At 37.5% G+C, this 25,135-nt stretch overlaps 3 protein-coding genes across 4 annotated transcripts; 1 reads left to right on the top strand and 2 right to left on the bottom strand.

Annotated features, from left to right (window-relative positions):
* Positions 1–252: 252 nt before the first annotated feature.
* DNAlig4 (DNA ligase 4) lies at positions 253–14,536 on the bottom strand. Its single transcript, XM_088259413.1, has 13 exons — positions 14,475–14,536; positions 11,639–11,838; positions 9,675–9,987; positions 8,289–8,464; positions 7,839–8,211; positions 6,209–6,404; positions 5,597–5,723; positions 5,381–5,504; positions 3,946–4,142; positions 2,947–3,084; positions 2,591–2,852; positions 1,783–2,069; positions 253–778 (listed from the first exon to the last, which is right to left on the bottom strand). Exons 2-13 carry the CDS (start codon positions 11,801–11,803, stop codon positions 383–385), a joined length of 2,754 nt encoding a protein of 917 aa, XP_088115539.1. The 5' UTR covers positions 11,804–11,838; positions 14,475–14,536; the 3' UTR covers positions 253–382.
* Positions 11,704–14,536, bottom strand: LOC148309852 (general transcription factor 3C polypeptide 3). 2 transcript variants are annotated; one of them, XM_088259416.1, is made up of 2 exons: positions 12,387–14,536; positions 11,704–11,838 (listed from the first exon to the last, which is right to left on the bottom strand). In XM_088259416.1, the coding sequence occupies exons 1-2, from the start codon at positions 14,392–14,394 to the stop codon at positions 11,825–11,827; spliced, it is 2,022 nt and encodes a 673-aa protein (XP_088115542.1). In that variant the 5' UTR covers positions 14,395–14,536; the 3' UTR covers positions 11,704–11,824. The 2 variants fall into 2 exon arrangements, with proteins under 2 accessions (XP_088115542.1, XP_088115541.1); XM_088259415.1 differs by lacking the exon at positions 11,704–11,838 and having other exon boundaries at positions 11,868–14,536.
* Positions 14,537–15,381: 845 nt separating this feature from the next.
* On the top strand, positions 15,382–21,875 carry wal (electron transfer flavoprotein subunit alpha wal). The gene is made up of 8 exons (XM_088259372.1): positions 15,382–15,434; positions 15,517–15,559; positions 15,811–15,951; positions 16,624–16,888; positions 17,745–17,960; positions 19,227–19,378; positions 20,318–20,428; positions 21,713–21,875. Exons 2-8 carry the CDS (start codon positions 15,518–15,520, stop codon positions 21,776–21,778), a joined length of 993 nt encoding a protein of 330 aa, XP_088115498.1. The 5' UTR covers positions 15,382–15,434; position 15,517; the 3' UTR covers positions 21,779–21,875.
* Positions 21,876–25,135: the final 3,260 nt, after the last annotated feature.

Here is a 25,135-nt window from a genome sequence, read left to right as displayed (position 1 = left end):
CTCTAACGGTTATAATTAAAAAAAAAAAGAAATACAACCAGTCGGACAAATCAACCCAATACATACAGTTTTAAATCAGTTGTGATACATCCATCATGCAACACAATTATGACATCGTTTATGCACTTATTTCAAACTCTTATCCTCTCAGGGACCATGAATTTTTACTGATACATATTTTTATTTGGAATTATTTCCACAGATGTCAGTAGCGTGAAGAATTAGCTACGTTATAAACCAAAAAAATTATTATGATGTCGATACTCAGTCCAGAGAAATTGAGGTTCAAATTTGGGGCACTGTCCCAAACAGCTTGTCAAACGCGCATTGGGCAGTATCAAAAGTGTCACGGACTGTATGTCAATCGCGAGTAAAGAGTTGATTACAGTACATAAATGAAATCATCTTCCTTTACAAGTTTCTTGTTCGATAAACACTCTTCCAACCAATCTAAACTCAGAACGAAAGGTTTTATAATCAACTCGTTCGCATCTTTTAATATTGATCTTAGATTATTTTTTTTACAATACGACGGAACTATAATATGCGTGATGCCTTCCTCGACTTGGTCTGTGCAAAGGCCCCCGAAGAAGTCGACTTGGAATGTCAATATGCGGATGTGTCTCTCCGCCGCGATCCTCTCCGCCTCCGGGAGCGCGCTGTAGTCGGGCATGATGTAGAAGTGACACTTCCGGAAGAAGGAATATGGACTGACTGTCCCGAACAGTTCTTTATCGATCTCCGCAAACTCCACCGGCAGAAGGTGTATTCTTCCAATCTGACAAAGAGTAGTTACAGAAATTAATAAACGGTATTTTTCGTAAAAAAATATGACTTTATATTTATATTATGTAAGCAGGCAGCCATTTTAAAAATATCTAAACTAAACTAACTACAATTAGTCAAGATCCAGATGTGTGGACAATATTGATATTGAGTATTGTTCATTTTAAATATGAGGGAGTTAAAAATGAGAAATATTATACTATTATCTACTGATACGTATAAAAAGAGACTTTCCACATTTATAAGGCTTTTAAGGCACCTTATTATTAATTATTATATCATACACTTTATTATTATGCATATGAAAAGAACTCAGAACATTGCGTATATGGTACACATTCATAAAAAATTAATACATACAATACGAATATCCATTATTGAACAGAATGGTTTCATCTCAAGTTGAGTAAAGATGATTGAACTTTCAAACGTAAGTTCTCCCAATCATTTCTTCTTTCTTCTTCTTTAGCTTTCTGTCCTCCACTGCTGGATATAGGCCTCTTCCGTATCCTTCCATTTTTTCGATCTGTTGCTGCTTACAACCAATTTTTACCCCACACAGTGGCATGTCGTCGGACCATCTTTTTGATGTCTTTCAATGGTTCTTTTATTCTCCTAAGGTCTCCATTTCAAAATTTTAGGGGTTGAGTGTCATATTGAGTGTCAGGTAAAAAGGACCCCAATTTTTTTGAGATGGACACCTTGGAAAAATAAAAGATGCGTCTGAAGACATCAAAAAATATGGTCCGACAACATAGCCGCTGTGGGGGGTAGAAACTGGCTGCAAACAGGAACTGACCATAGGGAAGGATACAAAAGAGGAGCATATATCCAGCAGTGGAGAACAGAAGGCTAGAGAAGAAGAAGTGTCAAATGGCCTCATCAATTAGAGCTTCTGCCACATTCTCAGCTCCGGTATTGAAGTTCTCGGCTTCCATTTGGACTCACACAAACGATAATTTGTGTCAAACAGACAATAAGTACATATATACTCACAAGTTCTCCGACCCTTTGCAAGGAGTGCCTGAGCGAGTCAACGGTAGCGAGCTCCGTGTAGCTGTCGTCGAACTGGTCGTACAGCATGGCGAACTGTCTGGCCACGTCTCGTGAGGTGCCAAGCATGTGGCGCGGCTCCCAGTCGGGGATCTCACCCTGAGCTACAAACTCCTCGCTCACCGAGTAAAGGAACCACTCCACGCAGACCACGTTGTGGCACTCGGCCTTCAGTATGTTGCTCACCCTGGCGTTTACGGTGCCAGCGACGATGCAGAATGTTGAAGGTCCTACAAAAAAATAGCATATTTACCCATTTTTAATTAAAATTGCCATTGGTAAATATGATTATTTCTTAAAATCTATCCTACCTGCAGACAAGCATCTAAAATAGACGGTATGCGGGTTATTCCTTTAAATAAAATAAAAATTGTGACATGTGTTTTGATGCATTCTGCATCATTTTCAAACACCGCTAAAACAGCGTTTGAATTTTTGCATTGAAACACATGTCACAATAACGGATTTTAAGAAATAGTGGTATATACTTACCAAGTAAAATTTTAATTAAAAATGGATAGATATAACACAAAGTGACTGTCGAATCAATTAATGAAAGTATAATTATCACTTACACAAAATGTAATCTTCTAACCCTTATTTGCACCCAATGGTGCCAATATAAGTGTATTAAATTGTTACCATATAAAAGTATTAATATTAAAAAAAAAAAATTCATACTGATAAATAAAAGTCTAAATCTAAGAACCTTGTATTGGAAGGCAAAAATGTTTATACATATACTGCTCACCTGGATTCTGAACAATTTTGCCTCCATTCTCCACGACTTTGATCTCCAGATCTGCCTTAGTAAACTCACTGTTCCCGGTCATGACGCACACTTCCTTTCCTGCGTATAAACTGGAAATTTCCCGGACATCCGACGTGTCGGCGGCCTTGAATTGGGACGAAACTTCAGCAGTTTTTCGCTTCTTACTCGGAGACGCGTCTCCATCTTCCAATTCGTCTTCTTCTATACGACGGGCTGTCAGCTTTTCTACAATGTGTGAGTTCTATAGAGGAAAAAAATTCACCGGGTTAGTTCACTGATCGTTTATGAAAAGTGTAACAAATTAGGTACAAAGCCCTTAAAGGTTAGCCAGTTACCTTGGTCAGTTCCTCAAATTCTAGAGTTGTCATGCAGCCATACCACGGCTTATCAAAGCGTACTTTTTCAATTCTGGGAAATCGTAAGGTGTAATCCGTTTTGAAAGCACTGCTGCGGACTAGTTCCGACGCTTTTATCTGCGAGAGAAAAATAACATTTTTAAAAAATAAATGAAAATCTATTATATATAAATAAACTAAATTATTACTGACCCAATAAACACCACTTCATACTTTTGTTTTTTTTCGTAAGAGTTTACAAATTTAAAAGTTGCCCAGTTCAAAAAAATATTAAAAAACAATAAAAACTAAAAATAAAAAGATAAAATTTGACCATTTATCAAAGAATTTCCAATAAATTCAGACAGAGCCGAAAATGGTGGAATTAGCGAGCTCAGTTCGGTTGTTTATCTTATATAACACAAACATGTGAGCGGTGCTGAGGTTGACACGATTAAATACATGTGCCGTCTGCGACACTGCGCGTTCCAAAGCATGAAGTGGTTTAGCCAATAATAGTAGTTTGAGAGTGTTTATATTTACCAAATGAAGGTATTTTATTATTATAAGTATCTCAACTTGATATGAAACATCTATCGTTTCATCCGTTAGTCTGAGCATCCCAGGGGTTACGACCTGGCATACCTATAATATTGACATCTTATCCGTAGGGTGAATAATCTAGTGTCTGATATAATAAATAATATTGATATTGGAGGTTTTTTTTTTAACCATCCTACCCTTGGGTTATTATTCAAAAAGTAGGTTAAAAATCACCAGGTTTTTATTTCATAAGATTTCCTGATGACAATACTTATTTACAATGTACCAGATAATTTTTTAAACAATATACCTATTTATGACCCGTACATGAACGTACGTAATACGGCTTGTTGCGTTCGGGCAATAATATAGTGAATGTATTACGTACGTTGGTATGGGCAGGGCGGTTAATGAGAATATTGGTGAATTCAGTCAATATATGCGTGCGAGAGTAACCTGTAGTATAATGGAATGTTTAGGCTCTATCCAGATATCAGGTTTTTCTTTGGTCCAGCAGACGGAGGCGGGTGGAGCCGCTTCCTTGTCCAAGGGTCTCCAGTGCGGCTGCAGCTTGCTACACAGCTCCTCCGTCTCCTCGCCCCGCAGAGAGAGCATCACACGACCCACCGAGTGGAAAACTGCAGGTTGACCACCTGGAATGATAAAAATAACAAAATAATTTGTTGGAAATATCACGGTTGGTACTCCCTTCTGTCAACAATATTTAGTGATCTCTCTTATACCAGGCCGGTAGGATACTCTACGGCAGTTCTCTTTCTTGAATTGGCATATTCCTCACATAAATACATACAAAGCTAACTTAAAATCTACCTGGAGTGATGATGAAACTATGAACATCCAACGTTTCATTAAATAAGTAATTTTATCAATTTTTTATCAAAGGATTTCATCAATGAGAAATCAGTTTTAAGTTTTGTTAGAAATGTTAGTTTCTTGGTGGTACTGCATTTCATATTATAAAACAACAACTACAGTCAAACTCGGCTATAACGAGGATGACGGGACCGACTGAATTGGCTTGTTATAACCGTTACTTGTTATATCCGAGTATAATAAGTAAAATAATAGTAATCAGAATAAGTCACAATTCAATTAATCCATTACATGTATGTCATATTTTTGTGTTTATCAACTTTTCATACAAAATTTGGAAAATCCTGCGCTTTTTTGGGTACAAAACCATTGTTGCAAAGTTTCATCATTTTTTTTTGACATCTCATCAAAGATAAAGAAGAATATGAATTTGAGTAGTGTGATTGACAATAATGGGTAGAATTGGTGAATGTTACATATGTGTAAAGTGATCACTTAAACCAGCCTATGATGGTCGTCAGACCCATAAATGCCCAGACTTCCATTTTCTTCTTCATTTTTGATGAGATGTCAAAAAATAATATTTACTTACTTTGGAGAATTGGATAATTGGAGATAATCCAGATTTGTAAACAAGTATTTGGACACACTCAAAATGTTATAAGTTTCATCAACATTCGTACAGTCATTTTGTTCCTATTTATTCGGGTCCGTGATGTTCTTTTCAAATGCAGATAAAAATACATACAATGTTGACACTGTGGATGATGAAAACTTTTTACACACTTCAACATTTTTGCGCCACATTCTTTTTCAGGCAATGTGGATGTTCAACAATGGGTAGAATAGTGAAAGTTACACAGAGTATAAAGTGGTCATTGAAGCCACCAAATGGCAGGTCGCAAGCGCTGTGAATGCGGATTTTGCTTACAAAATGATTTCCTAATTTCGAATGGAAAATGTGTTGAACACGATACATCTTTTTATTGAAAAATAACGTACATATATTGCACCAGAGACAACACAAATATGTAATAATTAGTAGATATGCATTTACCTTCTTCTTGGGATGGAACAGCTACTGCTAGCAACACGCTGTTTATCAAACCGTGCCTTTTGTTCTCCGTGTAGTACCCACCAATAATGAGGAGGTCCAGTTCATTCATGGTTCCCACAGTGTACTGCATAACAACAAAAGTATAAATATCTACGTATTGCGATGAATATTTACCCAAATCTTATAACTTTGATAATATGCCACGATGGAACTCACCTCCGGTTTAATTTTAAACCAACCGTTCTTCCTACTGTTGGGTTTGTAGAGAGACATTATGTTTTTAATAACTATTCCTTCATCCTGGTCATCGATGGCCTTGTTCAATGCGGAAAGAACTTCATCGCTGAAACAATATAAGCCTATATTATAGAGCTAGCAGTTTTTAAACAAGTCTTGAAATAGAATTAGGATATTTTTTTAAATTAAGTCGACATGGAACACATTATTAAGGGCTCAGTAAATTGTCAAGAAAAAATATTAAAAATAATAAAAGTAAAAATATTATTGCATCATGGTTTATCCACAACATTTTTAGTGTGTGCAAATACTTGTTCACAAATCTCCATTATTACCATAGATGTGTCTAGTGAACTCTGACATACTGTGTTTCGAGTTTGATCGATAGATCTAGAAGTTTCAATAATTTGAGTAGTGTGGTTGTCAAACATGGGTAGAAATGTTACACGTGTGTAAAGTGATTAAACCAGCCTATGACCGTGATAAGCCCTGTAAATGCCCAGACTTCCATATTCTTCTTCATCTATGTTGACATGTCAAAAATAATGGTTTATCTCTTGAAATGTGTTGAAACAGGATGGGTTATCTTACCAAGCCTGCGTTTGAACTCTTTTGCTGTGAATGATAACACCTTCTTTGTCGGTGAACAAGCTGTCGAGATGGGTCAGTCTCTTGTGAAGAGGTACTCCTGTCAGCACAACATTGTTCAGCAGCAAAATATCGAAACAGCAGAAACAGGGCTGGTAACTGCTATTTTCTGTCATCTTTTTAACATCGAAAGTCATTCCTGGAAGGAATATGAGGTCGATTAGTTCTTAATACACAAATATTCCGTTGGCTTGGCTCAGTCTAGTTGAGTGACGAATGCAAGTAATGGACTATTTTCACTTATAACACATATTGGATTTATCATACTCTTCATTAAAAAGGATTTTTTTAAATAGCTTTGCGTTTATACAAGTCTGAAATATCAATAATTTCATCATTTGCTTATCTAAATGTTGCATTTGAGTAATCTTGCCACGTATTGCATTATACGCATATGCATGGTTTTGGAAAGTTAGAAGCTATGCTGTAAAAACCAGTGCAAGAAAGATCCCCACAGGTGTCAGTTTCCCATATGCAATAGGAAATGCGTCAATAGGGTATGTCAAATCCGTAGAAATGGGGGTTGCAAGTTTTGCCATTTAACCCTTTCCATTCTGACCATTTTTTCTCATAACTGATCAGCTTCTGTGATCAAAAAAATGCGACGTTTGTCTACCATTAAAATAAATATTTTGGTTCCCTAATTTTGAGACAATCTGTCTGACAATTCGTATGACCATGTTAATTAAGATTAACTGTATTTATCTGAGATATTTTTTGGTAGAATATACTTGGATGATAGAGAAATCAGTGATTAAAGTTATACCTGCGCCGGGCCAGACATTGCGGCCCATGGAGCTGCCTACTAGAATCATACGGGCCAGAATGTCTGGTCTACAGAGTGGTAAGAGTTAAACAATTAATAATTGTTTGCTTGTCATTCAATTAAAATATAAATAAAATTATATTTGAAGCACTACCTTGCGATTTTCTGTTTTATGTCAACAAGTTGTATGTATTTTTGGAACCCAACCTGTAGATTGTATAATTTTTTTCTCGGTTCTTCTACCTCTCTCTTCAACTCCTTAACTGAATCTTCCCCTTTGCCCTCCTCGTTTTAAACAATTTAGTTTAATAAATATACAATACTGTGATTATATTTGATCATTCTTACTGCATCTTACATATCGCTCACTCCTTTCAAGAACGTCATAAATCAAAAAACTTGATTTTTCAGGAAAACGTTTTTAAAGTTTATAAATATAATACAATGTATTAAAAATAAATATCAAGCCACTTATTGAACTTTTTACTGTGCAACAGATCTTTTTAAGTAAAACCTGAAAGTTTTTTCTCCATTTGAAAAATATTTAGTTTGTTTAAAAAAAAATTTCAACACCTTTTCTTCAAAATGCAAAAACAACACTTTCTGCCATGTAGCGGGTAAATATAGAGTTAAAAATATGCCTCTTTTGCTGGGATATAGTACATTTTCTGGGCATTCCGAAAACTTACACAACTGAAAATTGACAATTTTTGATTTATGACGTTCTTGAAAGGAGTGAGCGATATGTTCATATTTTCTGTGCAAGTTCAATAAATAATACAGGTTAAAACAAGTTTTTTTTTTTACCTTTGGAGCCGAAAACCTTCTTAGTTTTATGCCATCCCATCATTTCACCGTCCAAAATGAAACTTTGAACGGATGGATCCAATACGTCCTGTAGATGTTTTGTAAACAGACCGTTTCCATCAAACGTTTCTCCAAAGTTTGACGTGAAATCGAAACCATTCCTGGAGAAATATTTGAACTTTTTATCCTTCATGTGAATTTGGAATCTTTCCCCGTCGAATTTAGTTTCAATGAAAAATTGTTCATCTTTTTTCATAGTTGCTTTGATTTTAGTGATGTCCAATTTCTCCGATAGCATAGGACGAAACGGCGAAAATAGTTCAATTTCAATTTCGTGGAGTCTCACACTCGGGCTGTGAAGCATTGCGCAGACCTGACAAAAATTGTAACTTGTTATTTTTAAAGAGTTATTAAGGAAATGGGTTAAAACATCCTCGAAGAATATCTCACTTTAGACAAGCTATTGCAAGAGTCGTACAAGTCCGGAGCGTCTTCGTGGAAGCATGTCAATATTGTTTGCTGTCCCATTGACAGGTTAAGGTCTTTCAAAATTATTCTTATAAGCCATTTTTGCTGAAGAGCCGTCATATTGGACACAAATTTTGTGAGTTCTTCATCCACACTTCCTGCAAAAACAAAAACAACCGTGACCCTTTTTGAAACTAAGCAAATTTTGTTAGAATTTCCTAATAGATTGTCTAGTGAAAGCGATAATAAAGTGACATAATTCCATGTAACTATGAATATTCAAAAAGGAAAATTATCCAATTTCAACAAAAATATTATATATTTTGTATTTTAAAAACTTTGTGGTATGATAATATAACACTCTCCTTTTCATTCATCGTTCACTTTTGACAAAGCAATTTATGGTAGTGGAGTATGAAAAAAATTTTTTTTTGACATCTCATCAAAGATGAAGAAGAATATGGAAGTCTGGGCATTTACGTTAATGCCCAGACTTCCATATTCTTCTTCATCATTGATGAGATGTCAAAAAAATATATATATATGAAAATAACTCGTGTAATTGGAGATCATCCAGATTTTGTGAACAAATATTTGGACACACTCAAAATGTGTGAGTATGAAACTATTTATATGTTTTACTATTCTTTCCTTACTCATTTATTCCACATATATAAACTATCTTAATTTGATAAATGTTTCTATCTAAGCCTTTCCTTATTTTATCATTCAAAGATTTATCATATATTGTTTTAGTGTTCATTCATCTTAGTGATTGAATTTTTAGGGCACCAGGGCATTCTTTTTTTAGGGCACCAGGGCACCAGGGCAACTTTCATCCTTCATTTTAATAAAATTTATTTATTTGAAAAATAAAAGCTTTCTATCCGGTAGAGCAATTTAGACTGGAATAGGTTGCCAAGCTTAGTTGACGACTAACCACGGTCAGCCAGTTGAAAAATAGTTTGGATACCTTTTTGAAGAAAGAATATCGTAGACAAAATTTAGTGCACAAGATATAGGCATACCAGTCAAGGCTGTCACACTACAACCAAATAATAACAATAATAATGCATCAACAACAAAAAAAAGTGAATTGAATGAGTAAAGAACAATAGAGACAGAAGAAGACCGAGGAAAACTTCATAAAGTTTTTCAAAAATTTTAAAGTGGTCAGGTCAGGAGTCCGAATAATCGGCGGATATGTATGAGGAGATGAATGGAAGGAATGTGGAAAAGGCGAAGATTGTTTGCAAAGACAGATTGGTATGCTATTATCTCTGCATACCCCTTCAGTGAAGGCGCGGTGGTTAGTTAGATTATGATAATGTATGAAGTAGCATTACTGTCAGGATTTTCGTTACGCACTCGGTTTATTCTCAGCGTGGTATTCAGCAATCCTGTCGAGACTATCGTTGACCTCCTTGATGGTGAGTGTCCCGGCAGGTTTGCATCTGGACTTGAGAACGTAGAAAGCTACATCCGCAAAGTCAGCCACCGTGTTTTGTGAGGAAGTGGGCGCCTTGTAGTTGGTTAGCTTGGATGCTTCGTGCCCTTGCTTGGGGAGATTGAGAACCCGGATGTACATTTTGGCAAGCGCTGTCTCCTTTATTCCGTACGCACCTCTCTCCCGTTCGCATTGAGGGAGCAACATTCTCAGTATAGGGAAGAAACTGTTGCTCTAAAATTGTACAATAACCCAGTTACAACCTTACAGAGAGAAAAGTTGTGATTAAGAAAATAAACAGCATCTCTTTAATGGTTTTCCATTGCCCGAACAAATCAAGGTAAGTATCTTGTATTTATAAATTTGGCATTTAATTTGTGGAACTCCATTTTAATTTATGTATTAACCTGTCCGGGAGTATGGCCGTACATGTACGGCCATACCAAACTTTCCTCAAAGGAGTTTGGACGTACATGTACGGCCGATACAAAATATGATTTATGACACGATTTATATCAAAACATGTTAAAAACATGATTTATCGATATTTTGATAATTTTGATATAAATCATGTTTACTGGTCTAATATCTTTGTTTATTCAAGAAAACATGTTGCTTATAGCATTGACTATAATATAAAAATTTAAAAGTAAAAAAAAATAACAAAAACAAATTCACTCCTCAGATACAGTTTTGTCCGGAGAAACTCACACCCAGACAGGTTAAATGTTAAATCAAACACTGACTTTTTGAGTTTACTAAGTTGTATTTTATTGTTAAAAAAACACAGAAAAATAAATTTGGTGACAATCGTTTCGCCTAGTTATGGGACATTCAATGTTCGTTTCCTACATTTGTTTAAAAATGCCATAACTAGGAGAAACAATTGTCACAAAATAAATTTTTATGTATTTTTTTTAACAATAAAATACAACTGAGTAGACTCAAAAAATCAGTGTTTATTTAACATTTAATACATAAAATATATTGCATTTGATTGTAGGATTCACAAGTGAGGAACTGAATCTAACAAAAATAAAGTCTTACTTGGTAAATACCAATATTTCTTAAAAATCTATTATGACATGTGGTTCATTGCATTCGGCATCATTTTTAAACACCATATGATGCGGAATGCATCGAAACACATAGTAGTCACGTAGATTTTAAGAAATAGTGGTGTTTACCAGGTAGAACTAAAATAAACATGGATACATATTACCACAGTGACTACCCAATCAAATAATGAAAAAATTAATTCTTTTGCAGTTTTAAGATACACTATCCAGAGGGTTTTATGACAAGATAAATAAAATCCTCCCTCCCTCATGATGCCTGCTCTCAAACCTGCACTAAAATATACTCATTTTTATAAACCGTATACAATATTTAATACATTTGCGAACAAGTAGCGTCCCTTGATTGCTACTAGTAGCTAAGTTCAGGCGCTTTGAACATGCATTTTGGAAACAATCCATTTTAATATGCTCCAACAGTTAAAGTTACAACAAAGCGCGCATTTTTGTGACTGTCAGGACCACATTGACCTTAATAAATATGTTTCTGATGCACGGACCACTATTGTATGCCATGCATGTGTTAGTTAATATGAGTATATGTATGTAAGACTCGTACATATATTTATTTTCATATTATGTTAATTATTTATACGCTATATGAAAAACAGGTCTGCATACTTGACCTCAAGGTTGGAAATAAAAATAAATAACCCTCAAATTAAAGTATATTTCAATAACATGTGAAAATTTTTCACTTTGCTGACATTTGCTCTCTGTATCTCTAGTATTTTTATTGAATCAATAAAATAAAGAATAATAGATCCGTGTTCGACTTCTTTGTCTTACAATGGTACTTGTCCACTTACCATATTGAGGGAGTCCTTGTTTCGATACTCATCTATGTATTTTTTCAAAATATCTACTCGATTACTTTTTATTTTGCAACTTTTTATTTTTTCACATAAATCGCAGAATTCTTGAAACAATATTTGAGTGGTAATATGTCCACCGGAAGTTTGCGCTTCACTCATTGTGGATGTCGATACTTTCTATTACGTATATAATCCTGGAAACAAGAATAAAAAGCAAAATGAGTTTTATTTTTAAAGGAATTTTATTGTATAAAATAATTATAAACGATTCAAATTACAATATATTTATTGAGGTACATTCTAGCGAGATGTGGCGCGTCATTTTTGTAAATTAAATGCAAATTAAACGCAATATCTTTACTCAAGTCGAGGATTTCTGGATTTTGGGATATCAAGTCTATTTTGACGGCGAGAGCTCTTTTGTAATATTGCGTAGCTTTTTGTATTATTCCGATTTGGTGATACGCCCGACCTATGTTATACAGCGCTTCCTGTTGTCCATCGGGACCTCGCAATTTTTCGTAATAAGACAAAAACGCAATTCCCTGAACGACTAGAATGTGCTTGTTTGTAGAGAATTTTTGGCACGCCATGTGCGTCATCGTGATACCCGCGAGCAGAGCTACGAGGGGCACCTTCTTCTCTTCGTACAGCGAAATGTATTCCTTGAGAGCGTATTTGTAGGACCCGGCCATCAAACAGTTGTTTCCGTGCAACACGTACAAGAATCTGTCGGAGTTACCTAAGCGGACCAGGAGTCTCATGAGAAAGCGATTGTGCCGAGTGTCTTCCACTCTCTGGATAATGAGGTTCAGCATGTTCCATACTTTGGGTTTTTCGGGGGATTTTTGCACAAAGTCTCTGACCATGTTGTACGCAAAATAGTAATCTTCGTTCCGAAGACAAGCTACGAGACAAGTGAACTCCAGGAAGCTCCTGTACTGAGAAAACTTCTTGCTCCCCAATGCGGAGAAGGCGAGGCGCTCCATGGTGCCGTAGTCACCGAACTCTTGCGAGATCTGGAGTAGCTCTCGAAGCAGTTCCCATTCCGTCTGGAGGGATAACTGATTATTGGCTTCGTCGAAAGTCACATCGTCCGCCTCCTCCATTTCCTCTCCCCGGGCTTCCCTCAATCCTTTCAAAAGCTCCGTACAATCTTTCGACCGGAAAGAGGTGACTTCGTCTCTATTCCTTATCTTGAAGAAGTGCCGGCTGAGTAGCAGCTGGCCAATTTTTAAATAACTACGCAAATCGCCTATAGATTTGTATATCTGACATCTTTCATATAGCAGACCGGTGTCCAGTAAATCGGTTTGCGGGTTTTGTTCCAGAGCGAGGGAAGCTTCGTCCAGCCGGTTATTGTCTTTGAGGATTTTAGATAATTTCATTCTGGCCTCGAGGTGCTGCGGAGCGAGGCGGATGACGGTGCGGAAGGGCTCGATGGCCTCTTCCAAGCGGCCGAGAGCGGACAGACTCTGCGCGTACTTCAGCCACACGGCCGGTAAACTGAAGCGAGAACTGCGCACCAGGGGGCTCAGCAGTCGTAGCGCGTCTTCGTGCCTCCCTTCCCCGGTCAGAGCTTCTTCGATATCCAGGAATATGTCTCCCGCAGTCTCCGCGTCCTCCTTCTCCAGGATAGAGTCGATAAGGGATTCTATCAGATGGTACGCCTTGGAGTGTATGAGGCAGATGGCGAGTTTGCTGCGCAGATCTATAGGAAGTTGTTCGGGTATGGTGCACGAGACGATGTTAGTGACGTCCTCCACGACTCCTTCGAAGCGGACGGTCTGCACTTCCGCTTCCATCTCGACCCCGCCGCGGTCCACGAGGATGTTCAAGCACTTATCGTATTGTTTGGTAGCCAAGAGAAGTTCCAAGAGTAAGTTGGTATCCTCGAGAGAGAACAGATCGGAGCACTTGTCGTAAGCGATGCTCATGGCCTGCTGGGCTTTGAAGATCTTGTTGTCGGCGTGGTACTGTCGGGCGACCTTCTTGGCGATGTCCAGGATGGTGGTCCCGTCGGAAGGCGGCAGGATGCCGAGCAGGCGCATGTAGCACTGCTGCGAGGACAGGTTGAAGGAGGAGGAGATGAGCCCCTTCTCCTCCAGCTCCTTCATCACCTCGATCCTCTTGAGGTGGTACGGGATGTGCTTGGGGTTGCCGTTGATGGCGCGGGTGTAGCAGATGACTTCCTGCTTGGGGTCCCCGCGCTCCTTGGAGACGGCGGCCAGCCGCATCCACTGGTCGGACTCCGTGGGACTCAGGTGGGCTGCTATCAGCGAGAACTGGAGCGACTTCTCCGCGTCCTTCTCGTATATCTGCGCCAGGGTGTGGAACGGCTCCGCCGCAGTGGGGACTTGTCTGATGATCTCGTAGCACATCTTCTCGGCCAGCTCCTTCTCCCCCCGAGCGTAGCGCAGGTTGGCCTCTCCCATAAGCCCCGACAGAGCCGGAGGGAGCTGGCGCCGGTTCCTGCGAGTGCTTCTGGCCACTCGGGCATCTTCGTCCGATGACTGGGTACTTTTTCTTCCTTTAGAACCGCTAGGCTGATCACTTTCAGTGACTTCTTTGCGCGAATCTTCGTCAGCGTTCTCGTTATCTTCTTCATCTTCGGCGTCGTTAGTTTCACCCCACTGCTGAGAATATTCGGCGAAAGATAATTCGCCATTAAGAAATTTGTTAGTGAGATCTCTTTCTAAATCATTTTGATCGTTGTTATCGAAACCGCCTTTCTTTTTATAAATATCCATATATGAAAATCATAAAATCTTTTAAAACCGAAAAAATAAACAATTGACTCGATCAATAAAGTAATTTTTTAAAATCTCACCTCATACAGTATAACCACAAATCGCTCAAATGTGTACGGAGCTTTATAATTTCATGACAAGTGACAAGGAGAAGAGACGAACTGGCAGTATCACTCGGTGCTGCCATAGTATTAGTCTCTTTAAGTTATACGTACCTACCGGAGCATACTAAAATAAAGCCTGTAAATTTCTGCTTGAAATCCCGTAGTCACAAAAGCCCGTTATCGCCATTTATCGCAATAGGAAGCTATGGCAGAACTTTTTTATTTAAAGTTTGTTGCGTATCATTCGTAGCCGGATAGAGTGAAAATGTACATATTCGTAAAAATTTTACCTGAACAGCAGTCTTATACGTGCTTTTTGTGTTCGTGATTTAGTTTCACTTTTTTGTTGAACCAGCCTACTCCATTGGAAGTAAACCCCATTGCGTTATAGTTTCTCTTATGGCAATTAATAAAATAATAAACATTGATTTGTCGGTCTCTGAGTTATTTTTTGTATCGCAATAATACACTAAATGATAGCTGTGCGAAAATCTCTTTCTCTTTCTAGAAAAATAACTAATAAATATTTTTATTGAAAGTTACTTATAATTTCAAATCACTAACGCCATGAAAAATGTTTTATGTTTTGTACGAATTGTGATTCCTCACCAGCCTATAATAATTTTGCGACTCCCTGAGAACGAACCCCCACAAAAATGAACGAGCAATCAACTAGAGTTTCAACAATACTAGTATTATTATTTGTATCGAACACTGGATTATTTACCCTACCGATAGTATGTCGTAAGCCCTGAGATGCTGACTTCCATCCTTTTTCATATAAAAAACGATAGATGTTCACATCACCTAAAATATAACTAGATTTTTCTCTAGCCTTCCGTCGATTTAATTAGTTTTATCTATGAAGTAATCTTTCTTCTGTGACTTTTGCATCTGACGTAAGGATTGACTTTTGGACTTTGATTAATAAGAAAAGTAATTACATGCATAAATTATAATTAAGCCTGACATAAACTGAAATAAATTTCTTGTGTAAAATTCTTGTTTTTGTTTGCAGCATGTTTTCATCAATCCAGCGCCGCCTTTGTTTACAGCCACAGGTAAAAATTGTTTTTAACATTCCGAAGATTTGAACAATGTAATGTTATTATTTCGCACTAATTTATAATTTTTACTTTTTATCAAGTCTCGTCTTCATTAGTTTATAATAATTACGTAACGTATTCGTTAGACGTTTTTATTATAAAAAATAGGTTGATTTGCATTGTGAACTCGAGTCAACATCTCTGTGATAAGGTGCTGATAACACAAAATAATTTTTTATTACACAAACATTCGTCTTAATTTACAGCTGAAAAGATTCCAAAGTACATTAATCATCGCGGAGCATAATAATGAGAAACTTCTTCCCATAACTCAAAATGCTATTTCTGCAGCCAAAAAGATTGGAGGAGACATCACGGTGTTGGTTGCTGGAACCAAATGTGGACCGGTAAGTCCGTATTTTAGAAAATATTTCCTATTATTTTTGTACTTTGAAATGTTTTTAAAATTTCGATTGCCAGTGGCTGGGACATTCAAAGCTGTGTATGTTCAAATTCATAGTAAAATCGGGACACAATTTTAAACATTTTTCACTACTTACTTCTTAAGATTTTGCTTAGCAAGTTTGGGTCTGAAAGACGACAAGAGCTTAAAGGATGAAGAGGGGATTCTAATTACAGCGAAACGGCCTTGCGGTCATAATTTACGAAAATGGCGCTGCATAAATCATCAAAAATTATTTATTTTATTTCATTGTGTTTTTTTTCTTAAAATGTGTAGAAACAGGATGCATTATCTTACCAAACTTGCATTTGAACTCCTTTGCCGTGAATGATAAAACTTGTGATTATATAAATAAAATTATTATTATTATGACAATCTGTTCAAACCATCAGAAACCTAAAAATATAAATTGCCTTATTTCATATTAAATTTTTTGCTTGAAGTTTTTATTTATTTATAAATCTTGATTCGCTCTTTGGTCATGTCCAAGAGTGGTTCTTTGTCCGAGGCTAAATTCTCTTTACTGTGAGCGTCGGTTCTTTTTTTAAGGCATGTTGGCTGCTGACCTTGCACACCAACTCTCCTTCTTTCTCATCTCGCATTCTCGTGGTTGCAGGTGGCGGAGCAGGTGGCCAAGGCAGCCGGCCTGTCCCGAGTGCTGGTGGCGGAGGGGGAGGCGTTCAAGGGCATGACGGCGGAGGCGCTGACGCCCCTGGTGCTGGCCACCCAGAAGCAGTTCTCTTTCTCGCACATCCTGGCGGGGGCCAGCGCCTTCGGCAAGGCCCTACTGCCGCGCGTGGCCGCCAAGCTCGACGTCTCCCCCGTCTCCGACATCATCGGGGTCAAGGACGCCAACACCTTCATCCGAACCATTTATGCTGGTTATTTTTTTTATTACTTACTTTTCCTATATTGAGAGGGATGAGTGAAGAAAATTAGGAGAAGCAGCATAACAGTAATGACTAGGGCAGGGCACTCGGGGCTGCTCATACTCATATTAGCTTTTGTAAGTAGTAGACAGTTTATATGTGCATGCTCCTAGAACAGTGGTTGGCAAACCGCGGCTCGCAGGCCGCTTGCAGCTCTTTGCGGATCAGGCATAAATTTTTATAACCTGTCGGTTGTCCTATCCAGAGGTCTGTCTGGTTAGTTTAAAAAAGAAAAAAACAACTTAAACGTTATTAAATCACCTATACAGTTATAAATTAAAAAAATTTGGCTCTCAAAAGAAATTTCAATCGCTGTACCGTGAATATTGGTCAACACAGCTAAATAGCTCTGTTGATTAATCAGTTTGCCGACTACAACTGCCGTAGAAGAAAAACATAATTTCCAAAATTGTAAAAATAATAGAGAATGTAAGAAATAAATTTCTCCTTCTTTTGTCTCAACCCTGTGGATTGGTCTGCAGCAACAAATTACTCCTTCTTCGCCACTTTGGTATATTTCGCGAAACCCTCTTCAGCTCTTCATACGTTAAACAGCTCATGTCCTCATATAAGTCGCAAAGATATTCGCGGCGTGGGCGTCCTCTGGCGTTTGTTCCCTCAATCGTTCCCTCTATTATCAGGTGCCAGTCAGAAATAAAATTAATCACCAAAATTAATATTGATGACGATTTAATAATAATATACAAAATAAACAAGGCTGCTTATCACAGGGGTGAGCCAAGAGGGTGGAACGTCACACCACTCTGTCTTAGCAAAAATTCTTATGGTTTTTGGAATTTGTTATCAGGCAATGCAATCCAGACTGTAGAGTCCCTCGATGCCGTGAAGGTGGTGACGGTACGCGGAACATCATTCGAGCCGTCACCGCTGGAGGGCGGCTCCGCTGCAGTGGAAGCGGCCTCTCCAGGCGACTACAAGTCCTCGCTAACCGAGTGGGTCTCCCAGGAGCTCAGCAAGTCGGACCGCCCGGAGTTGACCAGCGCTTCCAACATTGTGTCTGGTGGTAAGCTGATATTTATTTTCTCAATCATTGATCAATGGTATTCTTGTTTAAGTCGTAAAATTAGCATATTTCTTAACCTAGCCGGATCTAACAGGATGATAGAAATCCCCCATATATGTATATGAATTTTAATTCGATAACTTTAGTATTATGTATAAGAGCTACTTACTCCATATTTTTTTTTGATAACTTTAGTATTATGTATAAGAGCTACTTACTCCATATTTTTTTTCGATAACTTTAGTATTATGTATAAGAGCTACTTACTCCATATTTTTTTTCGATAACTTTAGTATTATGTATAAGAGCTACTTACTCCATATTTTTGTAAAAGGAACCATTGATAATAATGGTGACGTATTTTGAAACAGTATATTATTAATTATTGTTTTATCTGAATTTAAATTTTTATGTATTTCTAAATTTTCTAAATTATTCATGACTTGACCTTTATTTGTAACAGAGTGTAATAATTTAAGTGTATGAGAGTCAAATGAGTGGTTAGTTTCCATGATATGATTTGCAAATTCCGAAAAATAATTACTTGTTAGTCCACGACGATGTTCTCTAATTCTAATTCTTAGACTTCTCGCAGTTTGGCCAGTATATTTTTTATCGCAGTCACCGCAAGAAATTTCATAAATACCGCTTCTATCTAATATGTTTACTTTTGATTTTGAGTTTCCTAGAATTTGACTTTGAAGTTGTTACTCGTATAATACGCAGGTTGAATATGAGAGGGTACTAGTTTAGAAACCTGTTTAGTTATTAATCCAGTATAGAGGATTTTGTACCAATATTTATTTTTTGATTCTTTGTTGCATGCTGAGTATAAGTATTTCTTAGTCAAATTATTTTTTTATTTTCTTTTCCATGGTTTCTAAACTATTACCCTCTCATATTCAACTTAAAACTCGATTAAGTGGATTATTCAAGGGTTTAATTTTAATAAAAAAAAAATATATGTCAGCACATAAATTTTTTGTCTGCTAGCAACATGTTATTTATTTCACTCTAATAAATGTGTTACTATCATAACGAGAGAGTAAGATAACTAGACTACTCCGCTTTCGTTTGATCTGATCATCTAACCATCTTGTCTGGGGCCTACCCATGGTTCTGTATCCTGTTCTAAGCCTCCTGTCGAGCACTTTTTTCATCCATCTATCCTCAGACATACGTTCCACATGACCATGTGTACAAATTTATGTTAAAAAATGAAAGCACAGTCATGAATAGATATCAGTGTTAAGTTGGTGTTACCAGGTCGTGGGCTGAAGTCAGGAGAGAACTTCAAGTTGCTGTATGATCTGGCCGACAAGCTGAATGCTGCGGTGGGAGCTTCCCGCGCGGCCGTAGACGCGGGATTCTGCCCCAATGACATGCAGATTGGACAGACTGGAAAAATCGTCGCTCCTGTAAGTTTGCATTTTTTATTTACAGGTAGCTTGATACAGAGACGGATGTCTAAAAAAAATTACAAATACTGCGACAGAAGACTTTTCTGGCAAGTCTGGAAAATGTCTGCTAACTACCACGCGTGCCAATTTCCAAAACTTAAGATGTGCCTAGTTTTTTTTTTCTGAGGTCAAGGAATCTTATGTCATTGCGACCATATTAGGTCTATTGTGACTTCCCTCCGTATCACAGCTCACTCCCAAGACCTACATGAGTCATGTAACTCACAATCTGTCTTGGTGGTAGTAGCTTCACCTTCTCGGAGTCCAGTAGTGGTCCTCCAAGGATGTGACTTCGTTTGTGAGTGAGTGCGTCACAATTATAGACAATGGTGGATTGGCGTTTCGTTATCATCCAAACAAAATCTGCATACTGGGGAGTCATGTAGTCCAATTTTTATCATGTGTTTCCTCAGTCTGCAGTGTCCTGTCAAGGTCCTGGTTAGGATCCTTATTTGTTTTTTGCTAAGCTTTAGAGCTTCTGTGGTGAATTTCCGCGAGTACCCCAGGTAGCCATTACTTTTTTGGTTACCTGATTAGGTATGTATACTATAAAAAAATATATATAACTCAAATATTTTTTATTTCATTGCTGCCTGATGTTTTAACATATCAGGCAGCTGGTTTAATTGCTCCAAATACTTTACTCTAAACGTAGTTGTGTGTATCGGTTCCGCGTGTATTTTATTATATGCTCATGGTTCATGTTGAAATTGAAAATGGTTTAGGTGTCGCAGTGAGTTTTCTGTCCATTGTTTGGTCTCTTGTGCCAGTTCATAATACATTTTCAGTTTGATTGTTTATCCCAAATGTATTTGTCATACCTTTCCAATGTCTAGGAGACCTTTATGTGTCAGATGTTCAGGCATCACTCTGATGGAAGTTCTGTCTCTGTTTCAGGATCTGTACATCGCTGTGGGCATTAGTGGGGCCATCCAGCACTTGGCGGGTATGAAGGATTCTAAGACTATCGTGGCCATCAACAAGGACCCTGAAGCCCCCATCTTCCAGGTAGGCAGCCCGAAAGATCTGACTTCAATCCGTTTGTTTAAAGTCTTAAGGCGGAGACTGACCGGAGCATTTCGTCGCAACATAACGTCGTAACATCGCCCGCGGCGAGCATCACCGAGCATCCGAAACTATGGATGGAGCGCTCGGCTCGCTGTACTGACTGCCTGAATGCTCGCATCGTAACATGTTACGTTACGACGAAATGCTCCGGTCAGTCTTCACCCTTACATGTGTCTGAGAGGGTATTCCGAAGCGGGATTCTTTTACAACTTTAACAAGAGTCAGTCTCCGCCTTTAGATTTCCACACCTCGTGCCATTCCAAATGGGGAAATTAACATTTTTCCACCTCTTTGATTTCTTTATTTTCAATGAATCGTTAACATACAAGTATTTTGTTTAAATGTACAATGTTCCTCAAGACCTTCTTTTAACCTCTATCTCCACGAAATGTTTCATAGGGCACTGTATTACATCAATGCAGTGTTATCTTTATTGTTAATCACTTGAAGGTAAAATGATCCTACGCTTCAGGTACCAGACCAGTGTTATATGTATCTAGTTAAACAGCTGTGTCAGAAATAATAATATTATAGAAATTTTAGTGGTTGCCAACCGTAAATCAGTAGATGTGTCAAGAATGTGCTAAAGAGAGACAGAAATGTGCCAAAAAGAGAAAAATATAGTCATCTATGTACATTCTCAAATTTTCTTTGCTTTTTTCTTGAATTGGATAGCAGATCAATGATCTTAAGTCATTTTTAATTAATGTTTTACTTAGTAAATACCACTATTTCGTAAAATCTACTGTGACACGTGTTTTGATGCATTCCGCATCATTTACAAACACCGTCTTAGATCAGATCTTAAGTCAGTTGACAGAAAAATTTATTTTAACGTTCAGGTTTTGCATTACTGATTTTAGCATTCAGGTAAAATGTGTTGCCATAAAAAAGTACTTTCTTATTGCATAAATGGATTACCAACTTTAAATTTCAGAACATTTTGAGTGTGTCCAAATACTTGTTCACAAAATCTGGATTATCTCCAATTACAGGAGTTATTTTCATATTATTTTTTGACATATCATCAAAGATGAAGAAGAATATGGAAGTCTGGGCATTTACGGGGCTTACGACCGTCATAGACCGTCTATGACGGTCGTAAGCCCCGTAAATGCCCAGACTTCCATATTCTTCTTCATCTTTGATGATATGTCAAAAAATAATATTTAAATTTCAGTATTTATGTAATTTTGGTGGTAATTCTTATGTGATTCTTTGCAGGTCGCAGACTTCGGTTTGGTAGCAGATCTATTCAAGGCAGTTCCGGAACTAACAGGGAAGCTGTGAGATACTAAAGTAATACTCCGAAAGCGACATTGTTAAAATAATCATAGTATATTTTGTATATGAATAATTTCCGTTGAAAATAAATCATTAAACAATCTTTTAAAGCTTTTTTCTTTACATTTTACATACCATAAATATCTTCATCAAACCTCAAGGCGGCTCCGGGGATGATCATAGACAAAATGGTGATTTCAATTGGATGAGGGTAGGATAGAAAAGAATAAGACAACCTAATCAATTTTAATAAAAATACTGAATATGTACCTCCATTAATTGTATAATTTTATTGAAAAAATATATGAATTTCTCGTTTTGAAAAGCGAATAGCGTCACCTTACTTTCTATGCAACGACAATGCATGTTGGAGAAAATGACTAGAAATGGTACACAAAAAGCCCCAACTGAGACGAATAGAGGAAAAAGCGCGTGGAAAAATGAGCGTTTGTCCACTACACGGAATTACGCGGAATGTTACCGTCCGGCACGTCAGTTAGCGTTTTAAAACGACGATTGGCTTGGGTTGGCTTGTGCTTTTGTCCATATTTTTTCGGATCGCTGCTCTTGATCGGTGCGTGAACACGTTGCCCGTAAATTCGATCACGCTAAACTGTCATAGTCGCTTTCATTTTTCAAAACCGGACTGCCGGACGGTCAAATTCCGGGTATTGGACAATCGCCCTAGGTCAGTGTTGTCATATGCCAAACCAAAAAATCTGAATCAGTCTAGAAATTTGTATAGAATCAATGACCCAAAATATAAAATTTATTTTTATACACATTTTTATTAATTTTAGAAATCAAATCCTTTTCTATTTTTAGTTTGTAGCATGGCTCATTGTAGTTGTTTTGATAGTAATAATCCTTCCAAAGTTAAGTACTTATTTTCAAATGTCAATCATGCTCGAATCTGTACATATTTTCATTCTTTTTGTTTTATCATCACTATATCCAATTCTAAAAATCTGTATAAAACTAAAAGTATTACCTAAGAGTAAAATCTGTCATCTGTAATGGCAGCCTAAAATCAGTATCAATACAGATAGATCTTTATATATGGGCAACACTGCCCTAGGTGACTTTTCCATACACCATAGAAAAAGATGTTGCCAGTATCTATAAATCTACTAGCTACGTAGGTACCGCAAGTAAAAATAAATTAAAATATATAATCAATGAATGAATAGAGAAATGTGGAATGGAGTAAGTAAAAGCATGCTCGGCGAGCGTGCTTTTCTCTCGCCAAATTAAGTGAGTTGGTTGCGGGCTGTCAAGATTTTACTCATGGTAGTTATTAAGCTGATTGAACTGTGAGATGTCTATTAGTCAATCCGCCTGGAATTCAACTATTTTTTTTAATATCATATGACGCCATGGGTATTATGTAGGTAGGTTTTAATTTATTTGAAATAATCCCAAAAAGTAAAAAATAAATAAATTATATAAGCTCTGGCTTAGGTAATGTTGAAAATTAGTAGTGGTAAGAGCATTTGGTTACCGTGCTAGATGCTCCTGGTTTGATTCGCAGGGGGGTTGAAATAAAAATAAAAGTTTTTTTTTACTAAAACATTTATTTCACTATCTCATTTGGATCACTCTGCTTATTATGCATTGATTAATGATCAAGATAACACTGCGTAGATGTAATGCAGTGCCTTATGCATGATTGGGTGCGGATAAGGGTTATGAGTAGTTACTAAACTATACATACCGTTATCTGCTACTATCGCAACCGCGAAGTATGATTATACGTAAAAAAGTCCATTATTATTACCTTCAATGTTTTACAAATATATTCATACTTTTCTACTCGCAACACATCTAGAGGGGTTTTGAATGTTGAATTTTTAATATGAGTAAAATGGTAGGTACAAGATCAGAGCGCGCAGCACAGAAAGCGTAAAAACACCCGTGGGCACATTTCTGCGACATTACGTGACATTTTGACGATATTATTATATTTCATTAAGAGTAGGTACCTACATACCCCACCTCACAAGGACGAAGTTCCTGTTCCACAGATGGGAGCTGACGCCATCTCCAGGATGCGACTGTGGGGCGGAGAACCAGACTGTCCGGCACATGGCGGAAGAGTGCCCCACCAGAAGACACCCTCCTGGCCTTAAATACCTTCACGAAGCTACACCAAGAGCGGTCAAGTGGATGGAGAATCTGGACCTGCGCCTGTAACGCAGCCCAACGGTCTAGAGAATTCTATACTTTTTGCCCTATGAAAAGTAAAGTAAGAGTAGGTACTTAATCATAGTTCCTACTTATTGGTACCTACCCAGGTATTAATAATATGTTCGTGATATTTCCTTCGCAATACTTTTGCCACCCGAGATTACGAGAAAGCTCGCGCAAAACCCCTGCAGCCAATCTCGTTATGTGCACGTGCTGCGAGAAAAAAGGTTTACTCAACGTCCCTCCATTATGTACGCCAAACAACACAAACACCGCGCTTCTCTGTCCCAACAGCCGCGACCCTCTCTCTTCTCTCTCTTCATTCTCGCCATGTGACGGTTCCCTCGGCCAATCGGAGCTCGCCGCCCCCCTCTACTGCACGGCCCCGCCCTATAGTTCCCTAAAAAGACTGTTGAAGAGGGACCGAGACACGCAGTGGTCCTTCTTGGGGATACTCCTGTTTGATTGTCTCGTTAATTATATTACCGAGATAACGAGCGCGCACACAAGATACTCGTAGCCGTGCTGTAAATATTGGGTGGGTACAGCGAACGGCGGAGCACGTTTTTTCCGTCGTTATTTCGTTTCGCTACATCGTTACTTTTTGGCAAATTGCCCGGGGAACAAGAATAAAGAAATAAATAATAACAAGGTATGTTAGTAATAGATACCTGCCCATTTTTCAAATATATTTTTATTTATTATTATTGCCATTATTTTATTATATTATTATTTCATCATACTACAATTACAAAAATATGCCCTCATTGAACTTTCTGCGCCGAGAGCACATTTTACAATATTTATTTATAAAATTATTCGAAAGAAATTACTTGAGTTTTGTACATACCTTTCGTAATTTTTTGGTGGAACTACATTTTACATAATAAAATAACAACTATTTAGTTTTTTCCACATACTTATATTATATTTGACCTGTCACCGGGTTTTGGCGTAACCGACATTATCAGACTGGTCACCAGCTCATGGAGTAGAATTTTACGAAAATGGCGATATATAAATTATCAACCGTTATTTTGATTATAAAATAAGATGATCACTTCCACGCTTTAGATACCAGTTCAGGGTAATATTAAATAAATCAGTCAGTCAAAGTTAGAGTAAAAATCTCATTTATATACAATATTTATTTTACCTTCAAATATTTTAGAAATT

This window comes from Brachycentrus maculatus, unplaced genomic scaffold, assembly GCF_059751285.1.
Source record: "Brachycentrus maculatus isolate JH-2025_06_01 unplaced genomic scaffold, ASM5975128v1 h1tg000117l, whole genome shotgun sequence".
Lineage (NCBI taxonomy): Eukaryota > Metazoa > Arthropoda > Insecta > Trichoptera > Brachycentridae > Brachycentrus > Brachycentrus maculatus.
This window is presented reverse-complemented; position numbering and strand designations above follow the sequence as displayed.

Excerpts from the sequence above, each read along its gene's own strand:
- DNAlig4 (XM_088259413.1), bottom strand. The coding sequence starts at position 11,803 with ATGAGTGAAGCGCAAACTTCCGGTGGACATATTACCACTCAAATATTG. Across the intron at positions 8,212-8,288 it reads CTTGCAATAGCTTGTCTAAA|GTCTGCGCAATGCTTCACAG; the intron begins GTGAGATATTCT and ends AATTTTTGTCAG. Across the intron at positions 2,070-2,590 it reads CAAAATTGTTCAGAATCCAG|GACCTTCAACATTCTGCATC; the intron begins GTGAGCAGTATA and ends ATTTTTTTGTAG.
- LOC148309852 (XM_088259415.1), bottom strand. The coding sequence starts at position 14,394 with ATGGATATTTATAAAAAGAAAGGCGGTTTCGATAACAACGATCAAAAT.
- wal (XM_088259372.1), top strand. The coding sequence starts at position 15,518 with ATGTTTTCATCAATCCAGCGCCGCCTTTGTTTACAGCCACAG. Across the intron at positions 15,952-16,623 it reads CTGGAACCAAATGTGGACCG|GTGGCGGAGCAGGTGGCCAA; the intron begins GTAAGTCCGTAT and ends TCGTGGTTGCAG. Across the intron at positions 19,379-20,317 it reads CTGGAAAAATCGTCGCTCCT|GATCTGTACATCGCTGTGGG; the intron begins GTAAGTTTGCAT and ends TCTCTGTTTCAG.